Below are 26,386 nucleotides of genomic sequence, written 5' to 3' on the forward strand. Positions count from 1 at the left end.
AACACGGTCATTGGTGCGGTTACTCCTTGGGTCTTACCTCCATTTCTGGCGGACTTTGAGGATGTATTCTCGGAGAAAGGGTGTCAGGAACTACCTCCTCATCGCGTGTATGACTGTTCTGTTAAACTGCTCCCTGAGGCCAAGTTACCTAAAGCTAGGTTGTATAACCTTTCTGGTCCTGAGAGGCAGGCCATGAAGGATTATATCTCAGAAAGTCTGGCTAAGGGGCATATTAGACCTTCATCTTCACCGGTGGCTGCGGGGTTCTTCTTTGTTAAGAAGAAAGATGGAGGCCTACGCCCTTGCCTGGATTTCCGTGAACTTAATCGGATTACGGTCCGAGATCCGTATCCGCTCCCACTTATTCCCGATCTCTTTAATCAGATCGTGGGCGCCAAATGGTTTTCTAAGTTGGATCTCAGGGGGGCGTACAATCTGATTAGGATGAAGGAGGGGGATGAGTGGAAGACGGCGTTTAACACTCCGGAGGGGCATTATGAGAACCTTGTCATGCCATTCGGTCTGACTAATGCCCCGGCGGTGTTCCAACACTTTGTTAATGACATTTTTCGCCGCTTGGTGGGACAGTTTGTTGTCATATATCTGGATGATATCCTAATTTACTCGCCGGATCTGGTGTCTCATCAGGAGCACGTTAGGCAGGTGTTACAGATCTTGCGGGATAATAAACTGTATGCCAAGTGGGAAAAGTGTGTGTTCGCCGTACAGGAACTCCAGTTTTTAGGCTTCCTGGTTTCAGCGTCCGGTTTTCGTATGGACCCTGGGAAAGTGCGGGCAGTTCTTGAGTGGGATCGGCCAGAGAATCTTAAGGCATTACAACGTTTCCTGGGGTTTGCTAATTATTACCGAAAGTTCATTCGTAATTTCTCGTCCATGGTTAAGCCTCTCACTGACATGACTAAAAAGGGGACGGATTTTTCTAGGTGGTCTGACAAGGCTTGTCAAGCATTCTCCTCTTTGAAAAAATGTTTTGCCTCGGCGCCCATACTCATTCAACCTGATGCGTCTCAGCCATTCATTGTAGAGGTAGACGCTTCCGAGGTAGGGGTGGGAGCAGTATTGTCACAGGGTTCGTCCCCTGGTAAGTGGCATCCGTGCGCCTTTTTCTCTAAAAAATTGTCCTCCGCTGAGAGGAATTACGATGTCGGCAATAGGGAACTCTTGGCCATTAAGTTAGCTTTTGAGGAGTGGCGCCATTTTCTGGAGGGGGCAGTTCATCCGGTCACCGTCATCACTGATCACAAGAACCTGCTATATATGGAGTCCGCGAAACGTCTGAATCCCAGACAAGCTAGGTGGTCATTGTTTTTTACCAGGTTTAATTTTGTCGTTACATATCGTCCTGGGTCAAAAAATGTAAAGGCGGATGCCTTATCTCGTAGTTTCCCGGGGGCCGGGAATACGGACGACCCGATTCCTATCCTTCAGGAGGGGGTGGTGGTTTCGGCAGTATGCTCTGAGCTGGAGGAGGAGGTATTGGAGGCTCAGGGGGACGCCCCTGTTGGACCTCCAGGGAGATTGTTTGTTCCAGATCAGTTGCGACAAAAGGTGATCGAGGCACACCATAACTCAGTTTTTGCAGGACACCCGGGGAGTAAAGCAACTGTGGATCTCCTCTCGCGTCGGTTTTGGTGGCCTAATTTACATAAGGAGGTGGTAACTTTTGTCGCGTCCTGTGGGGTTTGTGCGCGCTCTAAGACCTCACATACCCGTCCGTCTGGGGCCCTCTTACCTTTGAAGATCCCGGAGCGTCCTTGGACTCATCTGTCTATGGACTTTATTACGGACCTCCCTCCGTCTTCGGGTAAAACGGTCATACTCGTTGTAGTGGACAGGTTCAGCAAGATGGCACATTTTATCGCTCTTCCGGCTCTCCCTAATGCTAAAACTCTTGCGCAGGTGTTCATTGGGGAGATTGTGAGGCTTCACGGGGTACCCTCCGAGGTGGTGTCTGATCGGGGGTCTCAGTTTGTGTCTAAGTTCTGGAAGGCGTTTTGTGCACGGCGGGGGATGCAGTTGTCATTCTCATCGGCTTTTCATCCTCAGACCAATGGTCAGACGGAACGTATGAACCAGAGCTTGGAGACATATCTCCGGTGTTTTGTGTCAGAGAACCAGGAGGACTGGGCTTCTTTCTTACCTCTGGCAGAGTTTGCTCTTAATAATAGGCGGAGCGAGTCCACTGGTAAGTCCCCGTTTTTTGGGGCATATGGTTTTCACCCCCAGTTTTGTACTTTCAGTGGGGGGGGCTCTTCGGGGGTTCCTGAGGAGGAACGATTTTCCTCATCACTCGCTTCAGTATGGAGAGGGGTGCTGAAGAATCTGAATACTATGGGGAACCGATACAAACGTATGGCTGATAGGAGGAGAGTGTCTGGTCCGGACCTAAGTGTGAACGATCGGGTATGGTTGTCTACCAGGAATATAAAACTTAAGGTTCCCTCCTGGAAACTGGGTCCCAGGTTCATCGGGCCGTACAGAATCAGTTCTATTATTAATCCGGTGGCATTCCGTCTTGACCTCCCCCCTACGTTTAAAATTCACAACGTGTTTCACAGATCATTGCTTAAGAGGTATGTGGCGCCGGTGGTACCGTCACCTTTACCTCCCCCTCCAGTGGTTGTCAATGGTAACTTGGAGTTCCAGGTATCGAGGGTCATTGATTCACGCTTTAATCGCCGGTCCCTTCAGTACCTGGTTCATTGGAAGGGGTATGGTCCTGAGGAGAGGATGTGGGTTCCTGCGTCGGATATTAACGCAGACCGATTAGTTCGGGCCTTCCACACGACTCACCCGGATAAACCTGGCCCTGAGGGTCCGGAGGCCCCTCGTAGAAGGGGGGGTACTGTCACGGGTGTGTTGCCACGAAGATCGTCACGAGTACACAGCCTGACTTCTCGCAGCTGACTTGTTGGTGCTTTGTGTTTCTCGGCAGTGAGGGAGTTAATTCTCTCTCTCTCTCTGGGCTAGATGAGGTCCAGCCTCGCCCAGCTGCAATCAATACTTCTGTAGTGAGACTCCTTCATATACCTGCTGGTCTGTTTGGGAGGTGTCGGTGAAAGCATTTCATTCAGACTGACAGAGCGGATCGTGGTGTTTGGAGTTGCTGAGATAAGTGTATTTGGAAGTGTTTTTTCCCTTCCCTCGCTTTATCATTTATCTCCTTTCCCGTTGGTTTTCCCTCTGTTGTAGTTGAGAAGTTGTTTGTATGCAAGGTGGTTTTGGTTTTTCCCTTGTACTGTCTCGTTCGTCTAAATACTGTGTTTGGGCATATTATTTCTTGTTCCCTTTGGTTGTGATCGGGGTCCTTCTCAGGACTAGATTACTGAGGTGCAGGGATCTTCAGGAGGTAGGGGTTACGCTGGCGGCCTGGACCTCTGTACCTTTAACAGTACCTCCAGGTTGAGGGATTAGTCAGGGCCCCAGCTTAGGGTCAGCTTAGGCCCCCTACCTCCAGTATACAGAGACAGCGTGACACCTCTGCAGACCGCCGGGAGGAGCCCCCTGAAAAATGCTCGAGTTTCCCATAGACTTACATTGGGCTTTTTGCTCGGGTCGAGCACCCGAGTATTCCAATGTGCTCGACCCGAGCATCGAGTACCCGAGCATTTTATTGCTCGCTCATCAGTAGTAGTTGTATTCTTGTACATAGGAGCAGTATTATAGCAGTTATATACTTGTACATAGGGAGCAGTACTATAGTAGTTATATTCTTGTACATAGGAGCAGTATTATAGAGCAGTATTATAGTAGTTATATTCTTGTACATAGGGGGCAGTATTATAGCAGTTATATTCGTGTACATAGGAGCAGTATTATAGTAGTTATATTCTTGTACATAGGGGGCAGTATTATAGTAGTTATATTCTTGTACATAGGAGCAGTATTATAGTAGTTATATTCTTGTACATAGGGGCAGTATTATAGTAGTTATATTCTTGTACATAGGGGCAGTATCATAGTAGTTATATTCTTGTACATAGGAGCAGTATTATAGTAGTTATATTATTGTACATAGGGGGCAATATTATAGTAGCTATATTCTTGCACATAGGAGCAGTATTATAGTAGTTATATTTTTGTACATAGGGGCAGTATTCTAGTAGTTATATTCTTGTACATAGGAGAAGTATTATAGTAGTTATATTCTTGTACATAGGGGCAGTATTATAGTAGTTATATTCCTGTACATAGGAGCAGTATTATAGTAGTTATATTTTTTTGCATAGGGGCAATATTATAGTAGTTATATTCTTGTACATAGGAACAGTATTATAGTAGTTATATTCTTGTACATAGAGGGCAGTATTATAGTAGCTATATTCTTGTACATAGGGGCAGTATTATCGTAGTTATATTCTAGTACATAGGGGGCAGTATTATAGTAGTTATATTCTTGTACATAGGGGGCAGTATTATAGTAGTTATATTCTTGTACATAGGGGGCAGTATTATAGTAGTTATATTCTTGTACATAGGAGCAGTATTATAGTAGTTATATTCTTGTACATAGGGGCAGTATTATAGTAGTTATATTCTTGTACATAGGGGGCAGTATTATAGTAGTTATATTCTTGTACATAGGGGCAGTATTATAGTAGTTATATACTTGTACATAGGGAGCAGCATTATAGTAGTTATATTCTTGTACATAGGGGGCAGTATTATAGTAGTTATATTCTTGTACATAGGAGCAGTATTATAGTAGTTATATTCTTGTACATAGGGGCAGTATTATAGTAGTTATATTCTTGTACATAGGGGGCAGTATTATAGTAGTTATATTCTTGTACATAGGAGCAGTATTATAGTAGTTATATACTTGTACATAGGGAGCAGTATTATAGTAGTTATATTCTTGTACATAGGAGCAGTATTATAGAGCAGTATTATAGTAGTTATATTCTTGTACATAGGGGGCAGTATTATAGCAGTTATATTCGTGTACATAGGAGCAGTATTATAGTAGTTATATTCTTGTACATAGGGGGCAGTATTATAGTAGTTATATTCTTGTACATAGGAGCAGTATTATAGTAGTTATATTCTTGTACATAGGGGCAGTATTATAGTAGTTATATTCTTGTACATAGGGGCAGTAATATAGTAGTTATATTCTTGTACATAGGGGCAGTATCATAGTAGTTATATTCTTGTACATAGGAGCAGTATTATAGTAGCTATATTCTTGTACATAGGAGCAGTATTATAGTAGTTATATTCTTGTACATAGGGAGCAGTATTATAGTAGTTATATTCTTGTACATAGGAGCAGTATTATAGAGCAGTATTATAGTAGTTATATTCTTGTACATAGGGGGCAGTATTATAGCAGTTATATTCGTGTACATAGGAGCAGTATTATAGTAGTTATATTCTTGTACATAGGGGGCAGTATTATAGTAGTTATATTGTTGTACATAGGAGCAGTATTATAGTAGTTATATTCTTGTACATAGGGGCAGTATTATAGTAGTTATATTCTTGTACATAGGGGCAGTATCATAGTAGTTATATTCTTGTACATAGGAGCAGTATTATAGTAGTTATATTATTGTACATAGGGGGCAATATTATAGTAGTTATATTCTTGCACATAGGAGCAGTATTATAGTAGTTATATTCTTGTACATAGGGGCAGTATTCTAGTAGTTATATTCTTGTACATAGGAGAAGTATTATAGTAGTTATATTCTTGTACATAGGGGCAGTATTATAGTAGTTATATTCCTGTACATAGGAGCAGTATTATAGTAGTTATATTTTTTTGCATAGGGGCAATATTATAGTAGTTATGTTCTTGTACATAGGAACAGTATTATAGTAGTTATATTCTTGTACATAGAGGGCAGTATTATAGTAGCTATATTCTTGTACATAGGGGCAGTATTATCGTAGTTATATTCTAGTACATAGGGGCCAGTATTACAGTAGTTATATTCTTGTACATAGGGGCAGTATTATAGTAGTTATATTCCTGTACATAGAAGCAGTATTATAGTAGTTATATTCTTGTACATAGGGGCAGTATTATAGTAGTTATATTCTTGTACATAGGGGGCAGTATTATAGTAGTTATATTCTTGTACATAGGGGCAGTATTATAGTAGTTATATTCTTGTACATAGGGGGCAGTATTATAGTAGTTATTCTCTTGTACATAGGGGGCAGTATTATAGTAGTTATATTCTTGTACATAGGGGGCAGTATTATAGTAGTTATATTCTTGTACATAGGAGCAGTATTATAGTAGTTATATTCTTGTACATAGGGGGCAGTATTATAGTAGTTATATTCTTGTACATAGGGGGCAGTATTATAGTAGTTATATTCTTGTACATAGGGGCAGTATTATAGCAGTTATATTCTTGTACATAGGGGGCAGTATTATAGTAGTTATATTCTTGTACATAGGAGCAGTATTATAGTAGTTATATTCTTGTACATAGGGGGCAGTATTATAGTAGTTATATTCTTGTACATAGGGGGCAGTATTATAGTAGTTATATTCTTCTACATAGGGGCAGTATTATAGTAGTTATATTCTTGTACATAGGGGGCAGTATTATAGTAGTTATATTCTTGTACATAGGAGCAGTATTATAGTAGTTATATTCTTGTACATAGGGGGCAGTATTATAGTAGTTATATTCTTGTACATAGGAGCAGTATTATAGTAGTTATATTCTTCTACATAGGGGCAGTATTATAGTAGTTATATTCTTGTACATAGGGGCAGTATTATAGTAGTTATATTCTTGTACATAGGGGCAGTATTACAGTAGTTATATTCTTGTACATAGGGGGCAGTATTATAGTAGTTATATTCTTGTACATGGGAGAAGTATTATAGTAGTTATATTCTTGTACATAGGGGGCAGTATTATAGTAGTTATATTCTTGTACATAGGGGGCAGTATTATAGTAGTTATATTCTTGTACATAGGAGCAGTATTATAGTAATTATATTCTTGTACATAGGGGGCAGTATTATAATAGTTATATTCTTGTACATAGGGGGCAGTATTATAGTAGTTATATTCTTGTACATAGGGGCAGTATTATAGTAGTTATATTCTTGTACATAGGGGCAGTATTATAGTAGTTATATTCTTGTACATAGGGGCAGTATGATAGTAGTTATATTCTTGTACATAGGGGGCAGTATTATAGTAGTTATATTCTTGTACATAGGGGGCAGTATTATAGTAGTTATATTCTTATACATAGGGGCAGTATTATAGTAGTTATATTCTTGTACATAGGGGGCAGTATTATAGTAGTTATATTCTTGTACATAGGGGCAGTATTATAGTAGTTATATTCTTGTACATAGGGGCAGTATGATAGTAGTTATATTCTTGTACATAGGGGGCAGTATTATAGTAGTTATATTCTTGTACATAGGGGGCAGTATTATAGCAGTTATATTCTTGTACATAGGGGGCAGTATTATAGTAGTTATATTCTTGTACATAGGGGCAGTATTATAGTAGTTATATTCTTGTACATACTCTGATCTAACATGGTTGGTATATCTTTGTACATAGCAGTAATTTAGCACACCATACTTGTGCAGTAAGAATATTCAGCTGTTTATAAAGAGAACAATGAGTATAGAAGGTGACAATGATGTTTATGTGTCAGAATGACTCGGGCAGTTGATTGTTCTGATTGCCATGTGAGAGGTGAGAATGTAACTTGAGGTCAGTACAGGATTAATTTTAGATGTTGATTTACACAGTAAACTATTGAGCAATGTTTAGTAATGGACGGCCCATGTCTCGCAGCAGTGAATAAAATCAGCAACAGATGTTGTTTTATGTAGAATTTTTCATAGTAATTTATGAATCTGCATCGTTCTTCTTCTTATAGGACGTTTGGTGTTTGGTATTAATTCATTTTTACGGCTTGCATAATCCTGTTGTCATGGATCACTTACTAATCAGTTTCCACTGAAAAAAATATCCTCCAGAGATATAGAAAATACAACGCAACACTGTAGAGAGGAACCGAAGCGCACAATGCCTGATGTGTATGGAGGGTTCTTAACGTGTTCCCTTCTGGTCTTAAAAAAAAAGTTAATAATGCATTCAATATGCTGGGAAATGTTTACTACCATAAGATAAGACCCCAACATTCAGATATTATATGCAAAACTATCTGTAAATTATCCGTATATTAATATTATTTTGCTAGGTGGCAGTGTTTCATGGCTCGCTATGCATTCTTTTATAGGACATACACTAAAACTTTTCCAAAAGACCACTCCGACCCCACCCCTCTTAATAGACCATTATTCACAGCAATTTTGGGTGGATGTCTGAAAAGTTTCAATATACTTGTAAACTAATTTTTCTTCTTTTTTTTTTAAAATATTGCTGTTCTGAGAGTGAACATTAGAGGGCTCCATCACAGGTAATGATCAGCAGATTGAATACTATTAGAAAGTTGGTACACCTGGATGACATTCATGACTGCTGTACTGCTGGAGACTAGATAGGCAGGTCACCATCACTGACAACAGCAGAGGGGAGGTTGGAGGCAGAAGACAGAAGGGATAGAACTTTTAAAAGGAAAAATAGTTTAACAGCGAGTCAGGAAACGAGTGTTTGACTTTTATGGAAGAGTGAAGTGAGGAGGATCCATGTGCTGTGAGAGGGAGGAGAGGAGCTGAGTCTGACACCTATTGTCAATGGATGTTGTGCAAGTAATAGATAGATAGATAGATAGATAGATAGATAGATAATGGATAGATATATAATAAACATAAATAGATAGATACAGTAGATAAAAAATAGATATATTTATTTTTTATTTTACTCACTTATATAGCGCCATTAATTCCACAGCGCTTTACAGACATCATCATCACTGTCCCCATTGGGGCTCACAATCTAGATTCCCTATCAGTCTTGGAATGTGGGAGGAAACCGGAGAACCCGGAGGAAACCCACGCAAACACTGGGAGAACATACAAACTCCTTATATACACAGTTAGGTCCATATATATTTGGACAGAGACCACATTTTTCTACTTTTGGTTCTAGACATTACCACAATGAATTTTAAACAAAACAATTCAGATGCAGTTGAAGTTCAGACTTTCAGCTTTCATTTGAGGGTATCCACACTAAAATTGGATGAAGGGTTTAGGAGTTTCAGCTCCTTAACATGTGTCACCCTGCTTTTAAAGGGACCAAAAGTAATTGGACAACTGACTCCAAGGCTATTTCATGGACAGGTGTGGGCAATCCCTTCATTATGTCATTCTCAATTAAGCAGATAAAAGGCCTGGAGTTGATTTGAGGTGGGGTGCTTGCATTTGGAAGGTTTTGCTGTGAAGTAAACATGCGGTCAAAGGAGCTCTCCATGCAGGTGAAACAAGCCATCCTTAAGCTGCAAAAGCAGAAAAAACCCATCCGAGAAATTGCTACAATATTAGGAGTGGCAAAATCTACAGTTTGTTACATCCTGAGAAAGAAAGAAAGCACTGGTGAACTCATCAATGCAAAAAGACCTGGGCGCCCACGGAAGACAACAGTGGTGGATGATCGCAGAATAATCTCCATGGTGAAGAGAAACCCCTTCACAACAGCCAACCAAGTGAACAACACTCTCCAGGAGGTAGGCGTATCAATATCCAAATCTACCATAAAGAGAAGACGGCATGAAAGTAACTACAGAGGGTTCACTGCACGGTGCAAGCCACTCATAAGCATCAAGAATAAAAAGCCTAGACTGGACTCTGCTAAAAAACATCTAAAAAAGCCAGCACAGTTCTGGAAGAACATTCTTTGGACAGATGAAACCAAGATCAACCTCTACCAGAATGATGGAAAGAGAAAAGTATGGTGAAGGCGTGGTACAGCTCATGATCCAAAGCATACACATCATCTGTAAAACACGGCGGAGGCAGTGTGATGGCTTGGGCATGCATGTCTGCCAGTGGCACTGGGTCACTAGTGTTTATTGATGATGTGACACAGGACAGAAGCAGCCGAATGAATTCTGATGTATTCAGAGCCGTACTGTGTGCTCAGATCCAGCCAAATGCAGCCAAACTGATTGGTCATCGTTTCATACTACAGATGAACAATGACCCAAAACATAAAGCCAAAGCAACACAGGAGTTTATTAAAGCAAAGAAGTGGAATATTCTTGAATGGCCAAGTCAGTCACCTGATCTCAACCCAATTGAGCATGCATTTCACTTGTTAAAGACTAAACTTCAGACAGAAAGGCCCACAAACAAACAGCAACTGAAAACCACCGCAGTGAAGGCCTGGCAGAGCATCAAAAAGGAGGAAACACAGCGTCTGGTGATGTCCATGAGTTCAAGACTTCAGGCCGTCATTGCCAACAAAGGGTTTTCAACCAAGTACTAGAAATGAACATTTTATTTACAATTATTTAATCTGTCCAATTACTTTTGGTCCCTTTAAAAACAGGGTGGCACATGTTAAGGAGCTGAAACTCCTAAACCCTTCATCCAATTTTAATGTGGATACCCTCAAATGAAAGCTGAAAGTCTGAACTTCAACTGCATCTGAATTGCTTTGTTTAAAATTCATTGTGGTAATGTCTAGAACCAAAATTAGAAAAATGTTGTCTCTGTCCAAATATATATGGACCTAACTGTAGATAAACATAAATCATAGATAGATAGTTAATAAATAGATAGATAATGAACATAGATAGATAGATAGATAGATAAGATTGAAAGACAGATTTAAAGGAAGGAAGAAAGAAAAAAGAAAAAAAAGAAAGAGAAAGAAAGAAAAGATGGATAGTAATGAGGGAGATAAATATTCTCTGGACGCAGTGACTACATGATCATCCCTATGGTCAGAAGGACATCATCTCTCCCAGGGGCAGACACAGACAGAAGCGGACCCTTGTGCAAGAACAGTACATGGGCCCGTTTTGTGTCAGGACCTGCTTACTGATTTGAATGTGAAAGTGCGCCCCTTTTCCTCTGGAGCCCCTCTGCGGCTGTACACGTGCACCCCTGATATCTGCACCCCTGATCTCTCCACTATTTCAGCCAGTGACTTTCTGTTGCTCTGGATCGGATGTATGTACGCGCTAATAGTAGAAGACAGATATGTTCAGATTAACAATTTATAGGCGTCTTACAATTTTAGCAGATAAGATTTCATTATATTTTATCAATATTATTATATGGATACTTCCAGGGGACTGACACCTGTCCTTGCCATGATCACAGTACACCTGTGTGATCAATGAATCTGGAAGAAAACAATTCCCATTCAGTGGCTACAAGCAGAGACCTTAACCTGTAATGATTTTATACACAATATATATGTACCAACAATCTCAGCTCATACCGATATTACACACGGCGGTCTCACATCGGCCCGGTAGGTTGAACATCCTTCTTTCAGCATTATCAGTAGTAGTGGAAGATATAGGAGCATGGCTCTGTTAAAAAAGAGAGAAAACATTAAGGTTGGAGATTCTGGGAGTTATAGTTCCCCAGTTACAAATCATTGACATAGAAGGCATTATGATAATGTATGCCATCCCTAGGAGTGAGTCAGGAAGCGTTTATCCTCCGGCATCTATTATACAGACGTCCTGTGTGAAGGAAGTGACATTGTTTGTTTTTGCTTAGAATGCGGCAGTAAATTCCACAGTGAAACATGGAGAGAAGATATAGCAACCATCCGTATACACTACTGAGACTGTAAATCCATCCAATATCTCTACCATATCTGTCTAACCATATAACATCTATCTCATATTCATCTATCTATCTATCTATCTATCTATCTATCTATCTATCTATCTATCATCTATCTATCTATCTATCATCTATCTATCTATCATCTATCTATCATCTATCTATCATCTATCTATCTATCTATCTATCATCTATTTATCTATCATCTATCTATCATCTATCTATCATCTATCTATCTATCTATCTATCTACATTTATTCCCTACAATATGATGCTGCTTTCTTCAGCTGGATTACGCATCGTGCACTTTCCTCCTATCTGGGACCGTACCCCGGTTTATATGCACAGTTTGTTTTCTTTATTATATGTCCTATGAACATTCCCTACCCCACTCCCCCTTTGATCTTCCAGGGAGCAAAGTCAGGAAACCCTGGACTTGTGGGGAGATATCTTCCAAGTGAAATGTGTTTATGGACGATTCACACCAACTTAGCCAAAAAGGACAGTCATTTCCTCAAACATTCCAACAAAAGACATTCTGGATGTTTGCTTTCTTATTCAGCTAAACCAAGGAAGTTTCCTGTTTTGAAATTGTTCTTAGTTTCTGTTGCTCAGTTAAAAAGAAAAAAAAATAAGGAAATGAATAGCCAAGTTCATCACTCTCCAAATGTTGCAAATCTTTAATATAGCTCCACCTTGAATCTGCTTTTCATATCAGGACAGCTCCTATTATTTCTTTATGCACTGAATACAGGGTACCACAATGGGGTCTCTGCTGACCCCTCAGGTTAAATTAAAGGAGGTGTCTACTACTTTCACATTGAGGCCCTATGTATGATCAGCCGGGGTCCTGCACGCGGCACCTCCTTGCCAACCAGCTTTTATTGGTGTCGGCGGTGGCCGCAGTCCAGAAGACCTTACCTGCAGTGCTTGGCCGTCAAGTTATAGTGGCTGGCGCTAGATCAGGGGTCTCAAACTCGGCTGGGTATATGGGCCGCACATGGAAAAAATTTGAATTTGGGGGGCCGCATTCTTTGTTCAATGTGACATTTTTAGTGATACCATTTTTTTTTGTATACACCTTTTGAACATTTTTTCCGTGTTTATTTTTTTATGGCTTGGGTCGTTATGGATGTGGCGATAATAAACGTGCACTTTTTTGTGTTTACTTTAGTTTACATATAAAACAGCATTTTTAGTGCCCAATATTTTTTCAGGCTTTATTTTTATTTTTTTGATTTTTACAATTTTGTTTCCCCCAATTGGCCACATACAGTAATATTGTCTTACAATTAGCATCATATAGTAATAATGGCAAACATCTTGTAGTAATGTTCCCCATCCAAGTCCCCATCTTGTACTAATGTGCCCCATCCAGGTCCCCATCCTGTGGCTATGTGCCTCATCCAGGTCCCCATCTTGTGGCTATGTGCCCCATCCAGGTCCCCATCTTGTGGCTATGTGCCCCATCCAGGTCCCCATCTTGTGGCTATGTGCCCCATCCAGGTCCCCTCTTGTGGCTATGTGCCCCATCCAGGTCCCCTCTTGTGGCTATGTGCCCCATCCAGGTCCCCTCTTGTGGCTATGTGCCCCCTGTGCTGTTCTTCACACACATAAAAAAAAAAAAAAGATGATTCTCACCAGTCCTCCGTTCCCTCGGCGGCCTTCCTGCAGATGTGGCCCGCAGGCACCACAGAGTCCGACCCCTTGACGATCCCGACCTGGTCCAGGAGGAGCCGCCGACAGCAGCGCTGCATTGCCGCACAGAGACTGTCTCCCAGCACAGCATTTTCAATGTCAGCCGCCGGCCAATCAGAGGCCAGTAGCTGACATCTGCATATGGCAATGACGTCATACTCGCTGCGCCGACACGCAGATATCAGCTGCTGGCCTCTGATTGGCCGGCTGGCATTGGAAATGCAGTGCTGGGAAACAGTCTCTGTGCGGCAATTCAGCGCTGCTGTCGGCGGCTCCTCCTGGACCTGGTCGGGATCGTCAAGGGGTCTGTGCCTGCGGGCCGCATAAAGCAGCCTCAGGGGCCGCATGCGGCCCGCGGGCCGCGTGTTTGAGACCCCTGCGCTAGATCATACATTGATGCCCTAGGGCATCAATGTGAAAGTAGTGGACAACCCCATTAAATAATTTACATCATGTGACATCTACATAGAATTGGAGATTGCACCTAGTCAACAGGATCTGCCCTAAATGTTCTCCTAGGACCGCAATATCCCTTAAAACAGACATATATATATATATATATGCTGCAGTCATGGTGATAGAGTTTTGGAGTGAAGCTTCACCATGCTTCCTGAAACTACAGTTATCAATAACAAAACAACTACAGATAATAAAAAAAGTCTACACACCCTTGATAGATTATAGCAGGTTTTGTCAAGTAAAAAAAAGCATGACAAGAAAAATAATTTCATAACTTTTTCTACCTTTAATGTCATGCATAATCTGTACACATTCATTGAGAAAGAAACTGAAATCATTTTGAGATGGAAATAAAAATAGCAGAACTAAACTGATGTGGTTGCATGAGTCTGAACATCCTCTTATACCTGGGGATGAGGTTCAGAATTATCCAATCATATTTACCCTAATGTTACATAGTAGTCAGTTACAAGGATTCTGATTAACTCCATTTAAAGTTTCGTTGTTCTAGGAGTATTTTCCTGACATTTTCTTAGTTGCATGTTAAGCAAAAGCCATGTCCCATAAACAGCTTCCAACACAGCAAAGGGATCTCATTGATGAAATGTATCAATTAGGAGATGGGTAAAAAAAAATTCAAGACATTAGATCTGCCATGAAGCACTGTGAAGACATCTTCAAGAAGTGACTTAAATTTGCCACAACGTTGACATTACCTAGAACTGGACGTAGCTCAAAAATTTATGAAAAGACAAAAAAAAATTGGTAAGAGGAGCTACCAAGAGGCCTACAGCAACAATAAAGGAGCTGCAGAAATTTCTGGCAAGAACTGGTTTTACACTGCATGTGAAAACAATCTATCGTATTCTTCAAATGTCTGGCCTGTGAGGTAGGGTCGCAAGATGGAAACCTTTTCTTACAAAGGTCATAATACAGTGTGGGGACTACTGTGGGGGCCATCACACCAGATGGGACTACTGTGGGGACCATAATTTACAGTGGGGACTATTGTGGAACTCATAATACACTGTGCTGACTACTGTGGGAGCCATAATACAGTGTGTCGACTACTGTGGTGGCCATCATACATAGTGAGGACTACTGGGGGTCCATAAAACAGTGATAGGATGACTGTGGGGGCATCATACAGTGTGGGGATTACTGATACAGTGTGAGAGGCATTATGCTGTGTATAGGGGAGCTATGGGGGGGGCATCACATTGTGTATAGGGAAGCTGTACATTAGGGGACTCAGGTAATAAAATTACTATACATGGTGGGGGATGCAGGGGACATTATTACTGTATGTGGGGGACCCGGGACATTATTGTATGTTAAGTGGGCACTTAAGCATTATTGTTACAGGGGCACTCAGGGTATTGTGACAGTCAAAGGTGCACGTGGAGCAAAATGTGGGCACTGTTTTCTAGGACACTTGCGCTGGTCATTAATATTTTCACAAAGGAGGCATTTTACTCTGTATGGGATAGTGATAGACCCCGACCCAAAAACGCTGAATGTTGCCATGAGTTCAAAGGGGACTTAAACAAAGTATTAGTTTAAAGGCGTGCAGCCATAGGCAACCACATTATTTTAGTTTTTTTTTTTGTCCTTTTCCACCTGAAACAATTCAATTTCTTTCTCAATGGATCTGTATAGATTATAGACGACATTGAAGGTGGAAAAAAATTCTGAAATGAAACTTCTTGGGATGATTTTTTGGGCATTGTAACAGCATAACAGATGTAAGACAACATCCGATGTTCTATAAATTGTAATATAAATAAGTAATTTTCCAAGATCAGAGTCAGATAGAGATAGAATGATTAACGATCCTCCGATTGATAGCGACACAAAAAGTTTATATTCTCTTTTAGGGCCATCTAATAATCCAGAATATGTGAAAATCTATTTCCAGATGAAAGGATTTTTTTCCCTCCATAAATGCATGTGAATTTACTGAGATGACTGTAAGTTGAAGCCTCGGGCATAATAATAAGTCATTGTTTCTTTGATGCTGTTGTTTTATTTGGCAAAGGATCAGTGCGCCCCTAGGATATACGGGCCCCGGAACAGGTGTATCTTCTGCACCCCTAGTGCCCCCTCCACTGCTCACGAGGCACACTATTGTTCCTTTTATGATACCCATGTGCCCTCTCACCCGTTCCCATGTGACATGATCATATTTCGCAGCTGACTTTCTGAACATTTCAGGTGATTTCCAGGTGACATTAAATATCATGTTAATTATAAAGTCAAGGTATTTGTTAACAAGTCGCCAGTAAAATCACAAGTGACTCATGTCCTGTATTCATAACTCAGATGATTACATACATTATATATATATATTTATTATAGTGTCATTATTAAATTAGTGTTGTTTTTTTTTTCCTTTATATGGCGACTGTAAATTCTGCAAAGAATAACAGGGACAGTTCACATCTTCTGTGGGACTTACAGCTACTTCTGCAGAATATATAGCACCGGGATTCATAGTATTGTCATCGAGGGAAAAAAAAGTTTGGTGGGCATCCTCATACCACTTCTGAGACCCCACCTGACCCTTTAATAGGGTCTCAGGATGGGGGACATTATACCAGGAAGGGGCCAATTGTGGGGAACATTATTACAGGAAAGGGCAAAGATGGGGACATTTTTACAGGATGGGGGAGATTGCTACAGGAAGGGGCCAATTGTGGGGGACAATATTACAAGGAGGGTCAGGATGGGGACATTTTTACAGAATGAGGGACATTACTACAGGAAGGGGCCAATTGTGGGGGACAATATTACAGGGATGGTCAGGATAGGACATTTTTACAAGGTGAGTGACATTACTAAAGCAAGGGGCCAATTGTGGGGGACAATATGACAGGACAGAGCCAGGATGGGGACATTTTTTACAGGATGGGGGACATTACTATAGGAAGGAGCCAATTGTGAGGGACACTATTACAGGAAGGGGCCAGGATGGGGACATTTATACAGGATGGGGGATATTACTACAGGAAGGGGCCAATTGTGTGGGACATTATTACAGGAAGGGGCCAGGATGGGGACATTTTTACATGATGGGGTAAATTACACCAGGAAGGAGCCCATGATGGGAGATAATATTACAGGAAGAGACCAGGATCGGGACATTTTTGCAGACTGGGGTACATTACACCAGGAAAGAGCGCATAATGGGGGAAATTATTACAGGATGGGTGACATTATTACAGGATGGGGCCAGGATGGAGGACAGTACTACATGGGGAGAACATATTTTTCTTTACAGGATCTAGAACTATACAAGGGCCCATACATCTGTCTAAAATGCAGTTGGGGTTCCAGGTCCAAATTTTCCACCGTGGCCCATCGGACTTTTGTTACGCCACTGTCTGCACTAAAATCTATGGTACATGTGGAATCTCCCAAAGCAACAACTTCCATAGACTGAAAAAAGTCAGCTACAAATACACATCTCCTCCACTTCCTCGCCAAGAAGAGATCACCGTGGAGGAGGTCCCGGATGTGAGAAGTGTAGAGAATGTAGGGGCTAAAGAAAATTGGTCACATGGCAAACAGTGGAACGTTTCGTGGCTAGTTCGCCAGGGAATTTTACTTGCTGGAGGACAGCACTGGGAGTATTTGTGGCAGAGTGATTGACTTGTTTTAGTGTCCCGATACAATTTTTAGAGGAAAGTTGTCCAAAACTGTCAATTTTGGTACGATTGGTTGACTATCGTGTGCATCGACTTTGTTCTTTTATGAATATCCCTTTTTGGGGAGACTTCCTTAAAATTAGCTAATCATAGAGTGTTCCGCTGGGATTCCCAGTGATCACCTATAACCTGCAGGTGATATTTCATTTCCCTGCAGTGCCCCCACAGGAGAAGTGAAGCATCACATGATGTCCATTGAAATCAAGTATTGATTAGTCCTCCAGAGAGAGACACTTTTTATAGACTCTCTCCGCTCTAGGTCATAGTTGGAGACCATGTTCCTCCCTCTTAAGGCAATATCCCAACACTTGTGGGAAACATTTACAATTTCCAGGATGTAGTAATAAGCCTTTGTACTGTCCTTTAAATTATTGCCCCGATCATCAGACTGGGCAGTAAATTGCCCCATACATGGCCACATGTTGGTAGAGAACAGGCTTTGTGTGGCCGAATCTTTTCCCATGGTAAATACCCCACTAATACGCATTATGCATTTTTCTTTTGGGGGTGGGGGGCAGGACCAGACACCTGCAACCGATTTACAACAGGTGACATCCATGAGGAAGGCGGGATACCACAGTCACTCCTTAAAAAAAAAATAAGCATCTTAAAGAAAACGAGAAATTTCCAACAGTCGAGAAATAAAGAAACTTGTTTTTCTGGAAATCTGAAGATGGGAATAGTCTCCATATTGCGGCATTTCTCTATTGATGATAATTTATGACAATGACATCAGTGTTTCGCAGCGTGGCCTTGTTATTGCAGCCATGTTTTTTCTCTTGTCCTCGCCTCTACCTGCGGAGACGGAAACAATAAGGCATCTCTATATATTGTATAGCAGAAGCGAGGAGGTTATTGCTGGCTTTATGGGTTAGGGCTTGTACTCGGGCTGTTCCCAGGCTGCAGAAGGACATGTATTGTTCTCAGATGGAGGAGCCCCTCTAATAGCTGTAGCTGGAGGCAGCCCCCCGACACTGGAGGACTGAAAGGTTTCCCATAGGATCTAATGAACGTGATAAACACTTATCAGAAGGAGCAATGCAGAGACAACAGCCGAAATCAGCTGCAGACCTGCCAGAAAGAAGCAGGTGTCCAAAGCAGAGGACTGTAGGACTCCATAATAAAGCCATGTGTCGCCAAGAGCTTCCACCGATCTGTGATGTCTGCTCTTTATATCACCAATTTCTGGACTCTGTATCCCTGAGCTCTGGTCTCTATATCTCTGATCTCAATATCTCTGAGTTCTGGTCTCTATATCTCTGATCTCAATATCTCTGAGTTCTGGTCTCTATATCTCTGAGTTCTGGTCTCTGTATCTCTGATCTCTGGTCTCTATATCTCTGAGTTCTGGTCTCTATATTATTATTATTATTTTACATGTGAAAAAGGGGTATAATACAAGAACAATTACAATAATCTTAAACACAATGTGACAGCGACTGGTACAGGAGGAGCGAGGACCCTGCCCGCGAGGGCTCACAATCTACCAGGGATGGGTGAGGATACAGTAGGTGAGGGTAGAGCTGGTCGTGCAGCGGTATGGTGGAGCGGTGGTTACTGCAGGTTGTAGGCTTGTCGGAAGAGGTGGGTCTTCAGGTTCCTTTTGAAGGTTTCCATGGTAGGCGAGAGTCTGATACGTTGGGGTAGAGAGTTCCAGAGTCGGGGGGAAGCACGGGAGAAATCTTGTATGCGATTGTGGGAGGAGGAGATAGGAGATCTTGTGAGGATCGGAGGTTGCGTGAGGGTATGTAACGGGAGACTAGGTCAGAGATATATGGAGGAGACAGGTTGTGAATGGCTTTGTATGTCATGGTTAGGGTTTTGAACTGGAGTCTCAGCAATGGGGAGCCAGTGAAGAGATTGACAGAGGGGAGAGGTCGGGGAATAGCGGGGGGACAGGTGGATTAGTTGAGCAGCAGAGTTTAGGATAGATTGGAGGGGTGCGAGAGTGTTAGAAGAGAGGCCACAGAGCAGGAGGTTGCAGTAGTCGAGGCGGGAGATGATGAGGGCGTGCACTAGTGTTTTTGCAGATTCATGGTTGAGGAATGTGGGGATCCGAGAGATATTTTTGAGTTGGAGTCGGCAGGAAGTTGAAAGGGCTTGGATATGTGGTTTGAAGGAGAGTTCAGAGTCCAGGGTTACCCCAAGGCAGCGAGCTTGAGGGACTGGGGAGAGTGGGCAGCCATTGACATTGATAGATAGGTCAGTTGAGGGGGTTGAATGAGATGGCGGAAAGATGATGAATTCTGTTTTGTCCATGTTAAGTTTTAGAAATCTCGCAGAGAAGAAGGATGAAATAGCAGACAGACATTGTGGGATTTTGGTCAGTAAGGAGGAGATATCGGGTCCAGAGAGGTAGATCTGTGTGTCATCAGCATAGAGGTGATAATGAAAGCCATGAGACTCTATGAGCTGTCCCAGGCCTAAGGTGTAGATGGAGAAGAGCAGCGGTCCTAGAACTGAACCTTGGGGGACACCGACAGATAGGGGCGAGATGAGGAGGTGGTATGTGAGTGGGAGACTCTGAATGTCCTGTCTGTTAGGTATGAGGAGATCCAGGATAGAGCCAAGTCTGTGATGCCAAGAGATGAGAGAGTCTGTAGTAAGAGGGAATGGTCCACTGTGTCAAAGGCAGATGACAGGTCTAGGAGGAGGAGGACAGAGTAGTGTCGCTTAGATTTGGCGGTTAGTAGGTCGTTGGTGACTTTAGTCAGTGCAGTTTCAGTAGAATGGTGCGGTCGGAAACCAGATTGTAGGCGGTCAAAGAGGGAGCAGGAGGAGAGGTGGGTGGACAGTTCAGAATGGACGTGTTGTTCCAGTAGTTTTGAGGCATAGGGGAGAAGTGATATGGGGCGATAGCTAGACACAGAGGATGGGTCAAGGGAGGGCTTTTTGAGGATGGGTGTGATTGAGGCATGTTTGAAGCATGAGGGGAAGACATCAGTTGTTAGTGACAGGTTGAAGAGGTGGGCTAGGGCTGGGATGAAGATAGTAGTAAGGTTTGGGATGAGGTGGGATGGGATTGGGTCAAGTTTACAGGTGGTGAGGTGTGATTTGAAGAGTAAGGAGGAAAGTTGATCTTCAGACATGGTGGAGAAGGTGGTTTTGGAGGAAGAGGGTTGAGTAGGTGTGGGGAGGGGCTGTGGGGGCTTTAGGCAAAAGCTTTGTCTGATGGTGTCAATCTTCTGCTTGAAGAATGAGGCAAAGTCTTCGGCTGAAATAAGAGGAGAGGGAGGAGGCACTGGGGGACGGAGGAGAGAATTGAAGGTGTTGAATAGTTGTTTGGGGTTGTGAGACAGGGAGGATATGAGAGATGTGAAGTATGTTTGTTTTGCTGCAGTGAATGTGGACTTGAAGGTAGTGAGGGACTATTTGAATGCGATGAAGTGCTCATGGGAGTGGGACCTTTTCCATCTACGCTCAGCAACCCTGGAGGCCCGTCGCAGTTCTTTAGTTAGGCTGGTGTGCCAGGGTTGTCTGTTGATTGTGCGAGCCTTGGAATGTGTGAGGGGGGCGACCAAATCGAGAGCTGCAGCGGTTGTGGTGTTGTATAAAGGGGCAGCAACATCTGCATCATGTAAGGAACTAATGTCTGTAAGAGGGAGGAGGGATTCAGAGAGTGAGTATAGGTCAAGGTGTTTGAGATTTCTGCGACGGTATGCGAGTTTGTGGAGTGGGGATTGTTGCCCCGGGGAGGAGAGAGAAGAGAATGTGAGTAGGTTGTGGTCATAAAGAGGGAGAGGTGAGTTAGAGAGGTTAGATAGGGAACAGAGGCGGGTGAAGATGAGGTCCAGCGTGTTGCCGTCTTTGTGGGTGGGTGTGGAAGACCACTGAGTAAGATCAAAGGAGGAAGTGAGGGATAGAAGCTTAGAGGCAGCTGAGAGGGAAGTGTCAATGGGGATGTTAAAGTCGCCCATGAGGATAGTGGAGATGTCAACGGAGAGGAAATGAAGTAGCCAAGTGGTGAAGTGGTCAAAGAAAGTGGTGGTTGATCCTGGGGGGCAGTAGATGACAGCCAGCTGTCATCTCTGGTCTCTATATCTCTGAGCTCTGGTCTCTATATCTCTGATCTCTGGTCTCTATATCTCTGCTCTCTATATCTCTGAGTTCTGCTCTCTATATCTCTGATCTCTGGTCTCTATATCTCTGGTCTCAATATCTCTGATCTCTGGTCTCAATATCTCTGATCTCTGGTCTCTATATCTCTGGTCTCTATATCTCTGGTCTCTATATCTCTGGTCTCTATATCTCTGAGTTCTGCTCTCTATATCTCTGATTTCTGTTCTCTATATCTCTGGTCTCTATATCTCTGAGTTCTGGTCTCTTTATCTCTGAGTTCTGGTCTCTATATCTTTGAGTTCTGGTCTCTATATCTCTGGTCTCTATATCTCTGAGCTCTGGTCTCTATATCTCTGAGTTCTGGTCTCAATATTTCTGAGTTCTGGTCTCTATATCTCTGAGCTCTGGTCTCTATATCTCTGAGTTCTGGTCTCTATTTCTCTTATCTCTGGTCTCTATATCTCTGGTCTCTATATCTCTGAGCTCTGGTCTCTATATCTCTGAGTTCTGGTCTCTATATCTCTGATCTCTGGTCTCTATATCTCTGGTCTCTATATCTCTGGTCTCTATATCTCTGAGTTCTGGTCTCTATATCTCTGCTCTGAGTTCTGGTCTCTATTTCTCTTATCTCTGGTCTCTGTATCTCTGATCTCAGGTCTCTATATCTCTGAGCTCTGAACTCTATATCTCTGATCTCTGGTCTCTATATCTCTGGTCTCTGTATCTCTGAGCTCTGGTCTCTATATCTCTGAGTTCTGGTCTCGATCTCTGATCTCTATATCTCTCAGCTCTGAACTCTATTTCTCTTATCTCTGGTCTCTATATCTCTGAGCTCTATATCTCTAGTCTCTATATCTCTGAGTTCTGGTCTCTATATCTCTGAGTTCTGGTCTCTATATCCCTGAGTTCTGGTCTCTATTTCTCTTATCTCTGGTCTCTATATATCTGAGCTCTGAACTCTATATCTCTGATCTCTGGTCTCTATATCTCTGGTCTCTGTATCTCTGAGCTTTGGTCTCTATATCTCTGAGTTCCGGTCTCTATATCTCTGAGTTCTGGTCTCTATTTCTCTTATCTCTGGTCTCTATATCTCTGGTCTCTATATCTCTGAGCTCTGGTCTCTATATCTCTGAGTTCTGGTCTCTATATCTCTGGTCTCTATATCTCTGAGCTCTGGTCTCTATATCTCTGAGTTCTGGTCTCTATATCTCTGAGTTCTGGTCTCTATTTCTTTTATCTCTGGTCTCTGTGTCTCTGATCTCTGGTCTCTATATCTCTGATCTCTATATTTCTGAGCTCTGGTCTCTATATCTCTGAGTTCTGGTCTCTATATCTCTGAGTTCTGGTCTCTATTTCTCTTATCTCTGGTCTCTATATCTCTGGTCTCTATATCTCTGAGATCTGGTCTCTATATCTCTGGTCTCTATATCTCTGAGTTCTGGTCTCTATTTCTTTTATCTCTGGTCTCTGTATCTCTGATCTCTGGTCTCTATATCTCTGAGTTCTGGTCTCTGTATCTCTGAGTTCTGGTCTCTATATCTCTGAGCTCTGAACTCTATATATCTCTGAGCTCTGAACTCTATTTCTCTTACCTCTGGTCTCTATATCTCTGGTCTCAATATCTCTGATCTCTGGTCTCTATATCTCTGGTCTCTATATCTCTGGTCTCTGGTCTCTATATCTCTGGTCTCTATATCTCTGAGTTCTGGTCTCTATATCTCTGATTTCTGGTCTCTATATCTCTGGTCTCTATATCTCTGAGTTCTGTTCTCTTTATCTCTGAGCTTTGGTCTCTATATCTCTGAGTTCTGGTCTCTATATCTCTGAGTTCTGGTCTCTATATCTCTGAGTTCTGGTCTCTATATCTCTGGTCTCTATATCTCTGAGCTCTGGTCTCTATATCTCTGAGTTCTGGTCTCAATATTTCTGAGTTCTGGTCTCAATATTTCTGAGTTCTGGTCTCTATATCTCTGAGTTCTGGTCTCTATTTCTTTTATCTCTGGTCTCTGTATCTCTGATCTCTGGTCTCTATATCTCTGAGTTCTGGTCTCTGTATCTCTGAGTTCTGGTCTCTATATCTCTGAGCTCTGAACTCTATATATCTCTGAGCTCTGAACTCTATTTCTCTTACCTCTGGTCTCTATATCTCTGGTCTCAATATCTCTGATCTCTGGTCTCAATATCTCTGATCTCTGGTCTCTATATCTCTGGTCTCTATATCTCTGGTCTCTGGTCTCTATATCTCTGGTCTCTATATCTCTGAGTTCTGCTCTCTATATCTCTGATTTCTGGTCTCTATATCTCTGGTCTCTATATCTCTGAGTTCTGGTCTCTTTATCTCTGAGCTTTGGTCTCTATATCTCTGAGTTCTGGTCTCTATATCTCTGAGTTCTGGTCTCTATATCTCTGAGTTCTGGTCTCTATATCTCTGGTCTCTATATCTCTGAGCTCTGGTCTCTATATCTCTGAGTTCTGGTCTCAATATTTCTGAGTTCTGGTCTCAATATTTCTGAGTTCTGGTCTCAATATTTCTGAGTTCTGGTCTCTATATCTCTGAGCTCTGGTCTCTATATCTCTGAGTTCTGGTCTCTATTTCTCTTATCTCTGGTCTCTATATCTCTGGTCTCTATATCTCTGAGCTCTGGTCTCTATATCTCTGAGTTCTGGTCTCTATATCTCTGATCTCTGGTCTCTATATCTCTGGTCTCTATATCTCTGGTCTCTATATCTCTGAGTTCTGGTCTCTATATCTCTGCTCTGAGTTCTGGTCTCTATTTCTCTTATCTCGGTCTCTGTATCTCTGATCTCTGGTCTCTATATCTCTGAGCTCTGAACTCTATATCTCTGATCTCTGGTCTCTATATCTCTGGTCTCTGTATCTCTGAGCTCTGGTCTCTATATCTCTGAGTTCTGGTCTCGATCTCTGATCTCTATATCTCTCAGCTCTGAACTCTATTTCTCTTATCTCTGGTCTCTATTTCTCTGAGCTCTATATCTCTAGTCTCTATATCTCTGAGTTCTGGTCTCTATATCTCTGAGTTCTGGTCTCTATATCCCTGAGTTCTGGTCTCTATTTCTCTTATCTCTGGTCTCTATATATCTGAGCTCTGAACTCTATATCTCTGATCTCTGGTCTCTGTATCTCTGATCTCTGGTCTCTATATCTCTGGTCTCTATATCTCTGAGCTCTGGTCTCTATATCTCTGAGTTCTGGTCTCTATTTCTCTTATCTCTGGTCTCTATATCTCTGGTCTCTATATCTCTGAGCTCTGGTCTCTATATCTCTGAGTTCTGGTCTCTATATCTCTGATCTCTATATCTCTGAGCTCTGGTCTCTATATCTCTGAGCTCTGGTCTCTATATCTCTGAGTTCTGGTCTCTATATCTCTGAGTTCTGGTCTCTATATCTCTTATCTCTGGTCTCTATTTCTCTTATCTCTGGTCTCTATATATCTGAGCTCTGAACTCTATATCTCTGGTCTCTGTATCTCTGATCTCTGGTCTCTATATCTCTGGTCTCTATATCTCTGAGCTCTGGTCTCTATATCTCTGAGTTCTGGTCTCTATTTCTCTTATCTCTGGTCTCTATATCTCTGGTCTCTATATCTCTGAGCTCTGGTCTCTATATCTCTGAGTTCTGGTCTCTATATCTCTGATCTCTATATCTCTGAGCTCTGGTCTCTATATCTCTGAGCTCTGGTCTCTATATCTCTGAGTTCTGGTCTCTATATCTCTGAGTTCTGGTCTCTATTTCTCTTATCTCTGGTCTCTATATCTCTGGTCTCTATATCTCTGAGATCTGGTCTCTATATCTCTGAGTTCTGGTCTCTATATCTCTGAGTTCTGGTCTCTATTTCTTTTATCTCTGGTCTCTGTATCTCTGATCTCTGGTCTCTATATCTCTGATCTCTATATCTCTGAGCTCTGGTCTCTATATCTCTGAGTTCTGGTCTCTATATCTCTGAGTTCTGGTCTCTATTTCTCTTATCTCTGGTCTCTATATCTCTGGTCTCTATATCTCTGAGATCTGGTCTCTATATCTCTGAGTTCTGGTCTCTATTTCTTTTATCTCTGGTCTCTATATCTCTGAGTTCTGGTCTCTGTATCTCTGAGTTCTGGTCTCTGTATCTCTGAGTTCTGGTCTCTATATCTCTGAGCTCTGAACTCTATTTCTCTTACCTCTGGTCTCTATATCTCTGAGCTGTGGTCTCTATATCGCTGGTCTCTGTATCTCTGAGTTCTTGTCTCTATATCTCTGAGCTCTGAACTCTATATCTCTGAGCTCTGAACTCTATTTCTCTTATCTCTGGTCTCTATATCTCTGATTTCTGGTCTCTATATCTCTGGTCTCTGTATCTCTGAGCTCTGGTCTCTATATCTCTGAGCTCTGGTCTCTATATCTCTGAGTTCTGGTCTCTATATCTCTGAGTTCTGGTCTCTATATCTCTGGTCTCTGAGCTCTGGTCTCTGTATATCTGAGCTCTGGTCTCTATATCTCTGAGTTCTGGTCTCTATATCTCTGAGCTCTGAACTCTATTTCTTTTATCTCTGGTCTCTATATCTCTGATCTCTGGTCTCTATATCTCTGGTCTCTGTATCTCTGAGCTCTGGTCTCTATATCTCTGAGTTCTGGTCTCTATATCTCTGAGCTCTGGTCTCTATATCTCTGGTCTCTATATCTCTGATCTCTGGTCTCTATATCTCTGGTCTCAATATCTCTGATCTCTGGTCTCAT

General features: G+C 42.1%; 1 protein-coding gene across 1 annotated transcript in view; it reads right to left on the bottom strand.

Annotated features, from left to right (window-relative positions):
- The window catches only part of LRRC32 (leucine rich repeat containing 32), an 82,855-nt gene that overhangs the window by 31,569 nt on the left and 24,900 nt on the right, over positions 1 to 26,386 (bottom strand). The window contains exon 2 of the mRNA XM_073669605.1: positions 11,373 to 11,466. Coding sequence (XP_073525706.1) covers positions 11,373 to 11,462 — 90 coding nt within the window. The 5' untranslated portion in view covers positions 11,463 to 11,466. The remainder of the gene's footprint in view (positions 1 to 11,372; positions 11,467 to 26,386) is intronic.

Source organism: Phyllobates terribilis, unplaced genomic scaffold, assembly GCF_046119375.1.
Source record: "Phyllobates terribilis strain yellow unplaced genomic scaffold, ASM4611937v1 Scaffold_2__4_contigs__length_985480577, whole genome shotgun sequence".
NCBI classification, from domain to species: Eukaryota; Metazoa; Chordata; class Amphibia; order Anura; family Dendrobatidae; genus Phyllobates; species Phyllobates terribilis.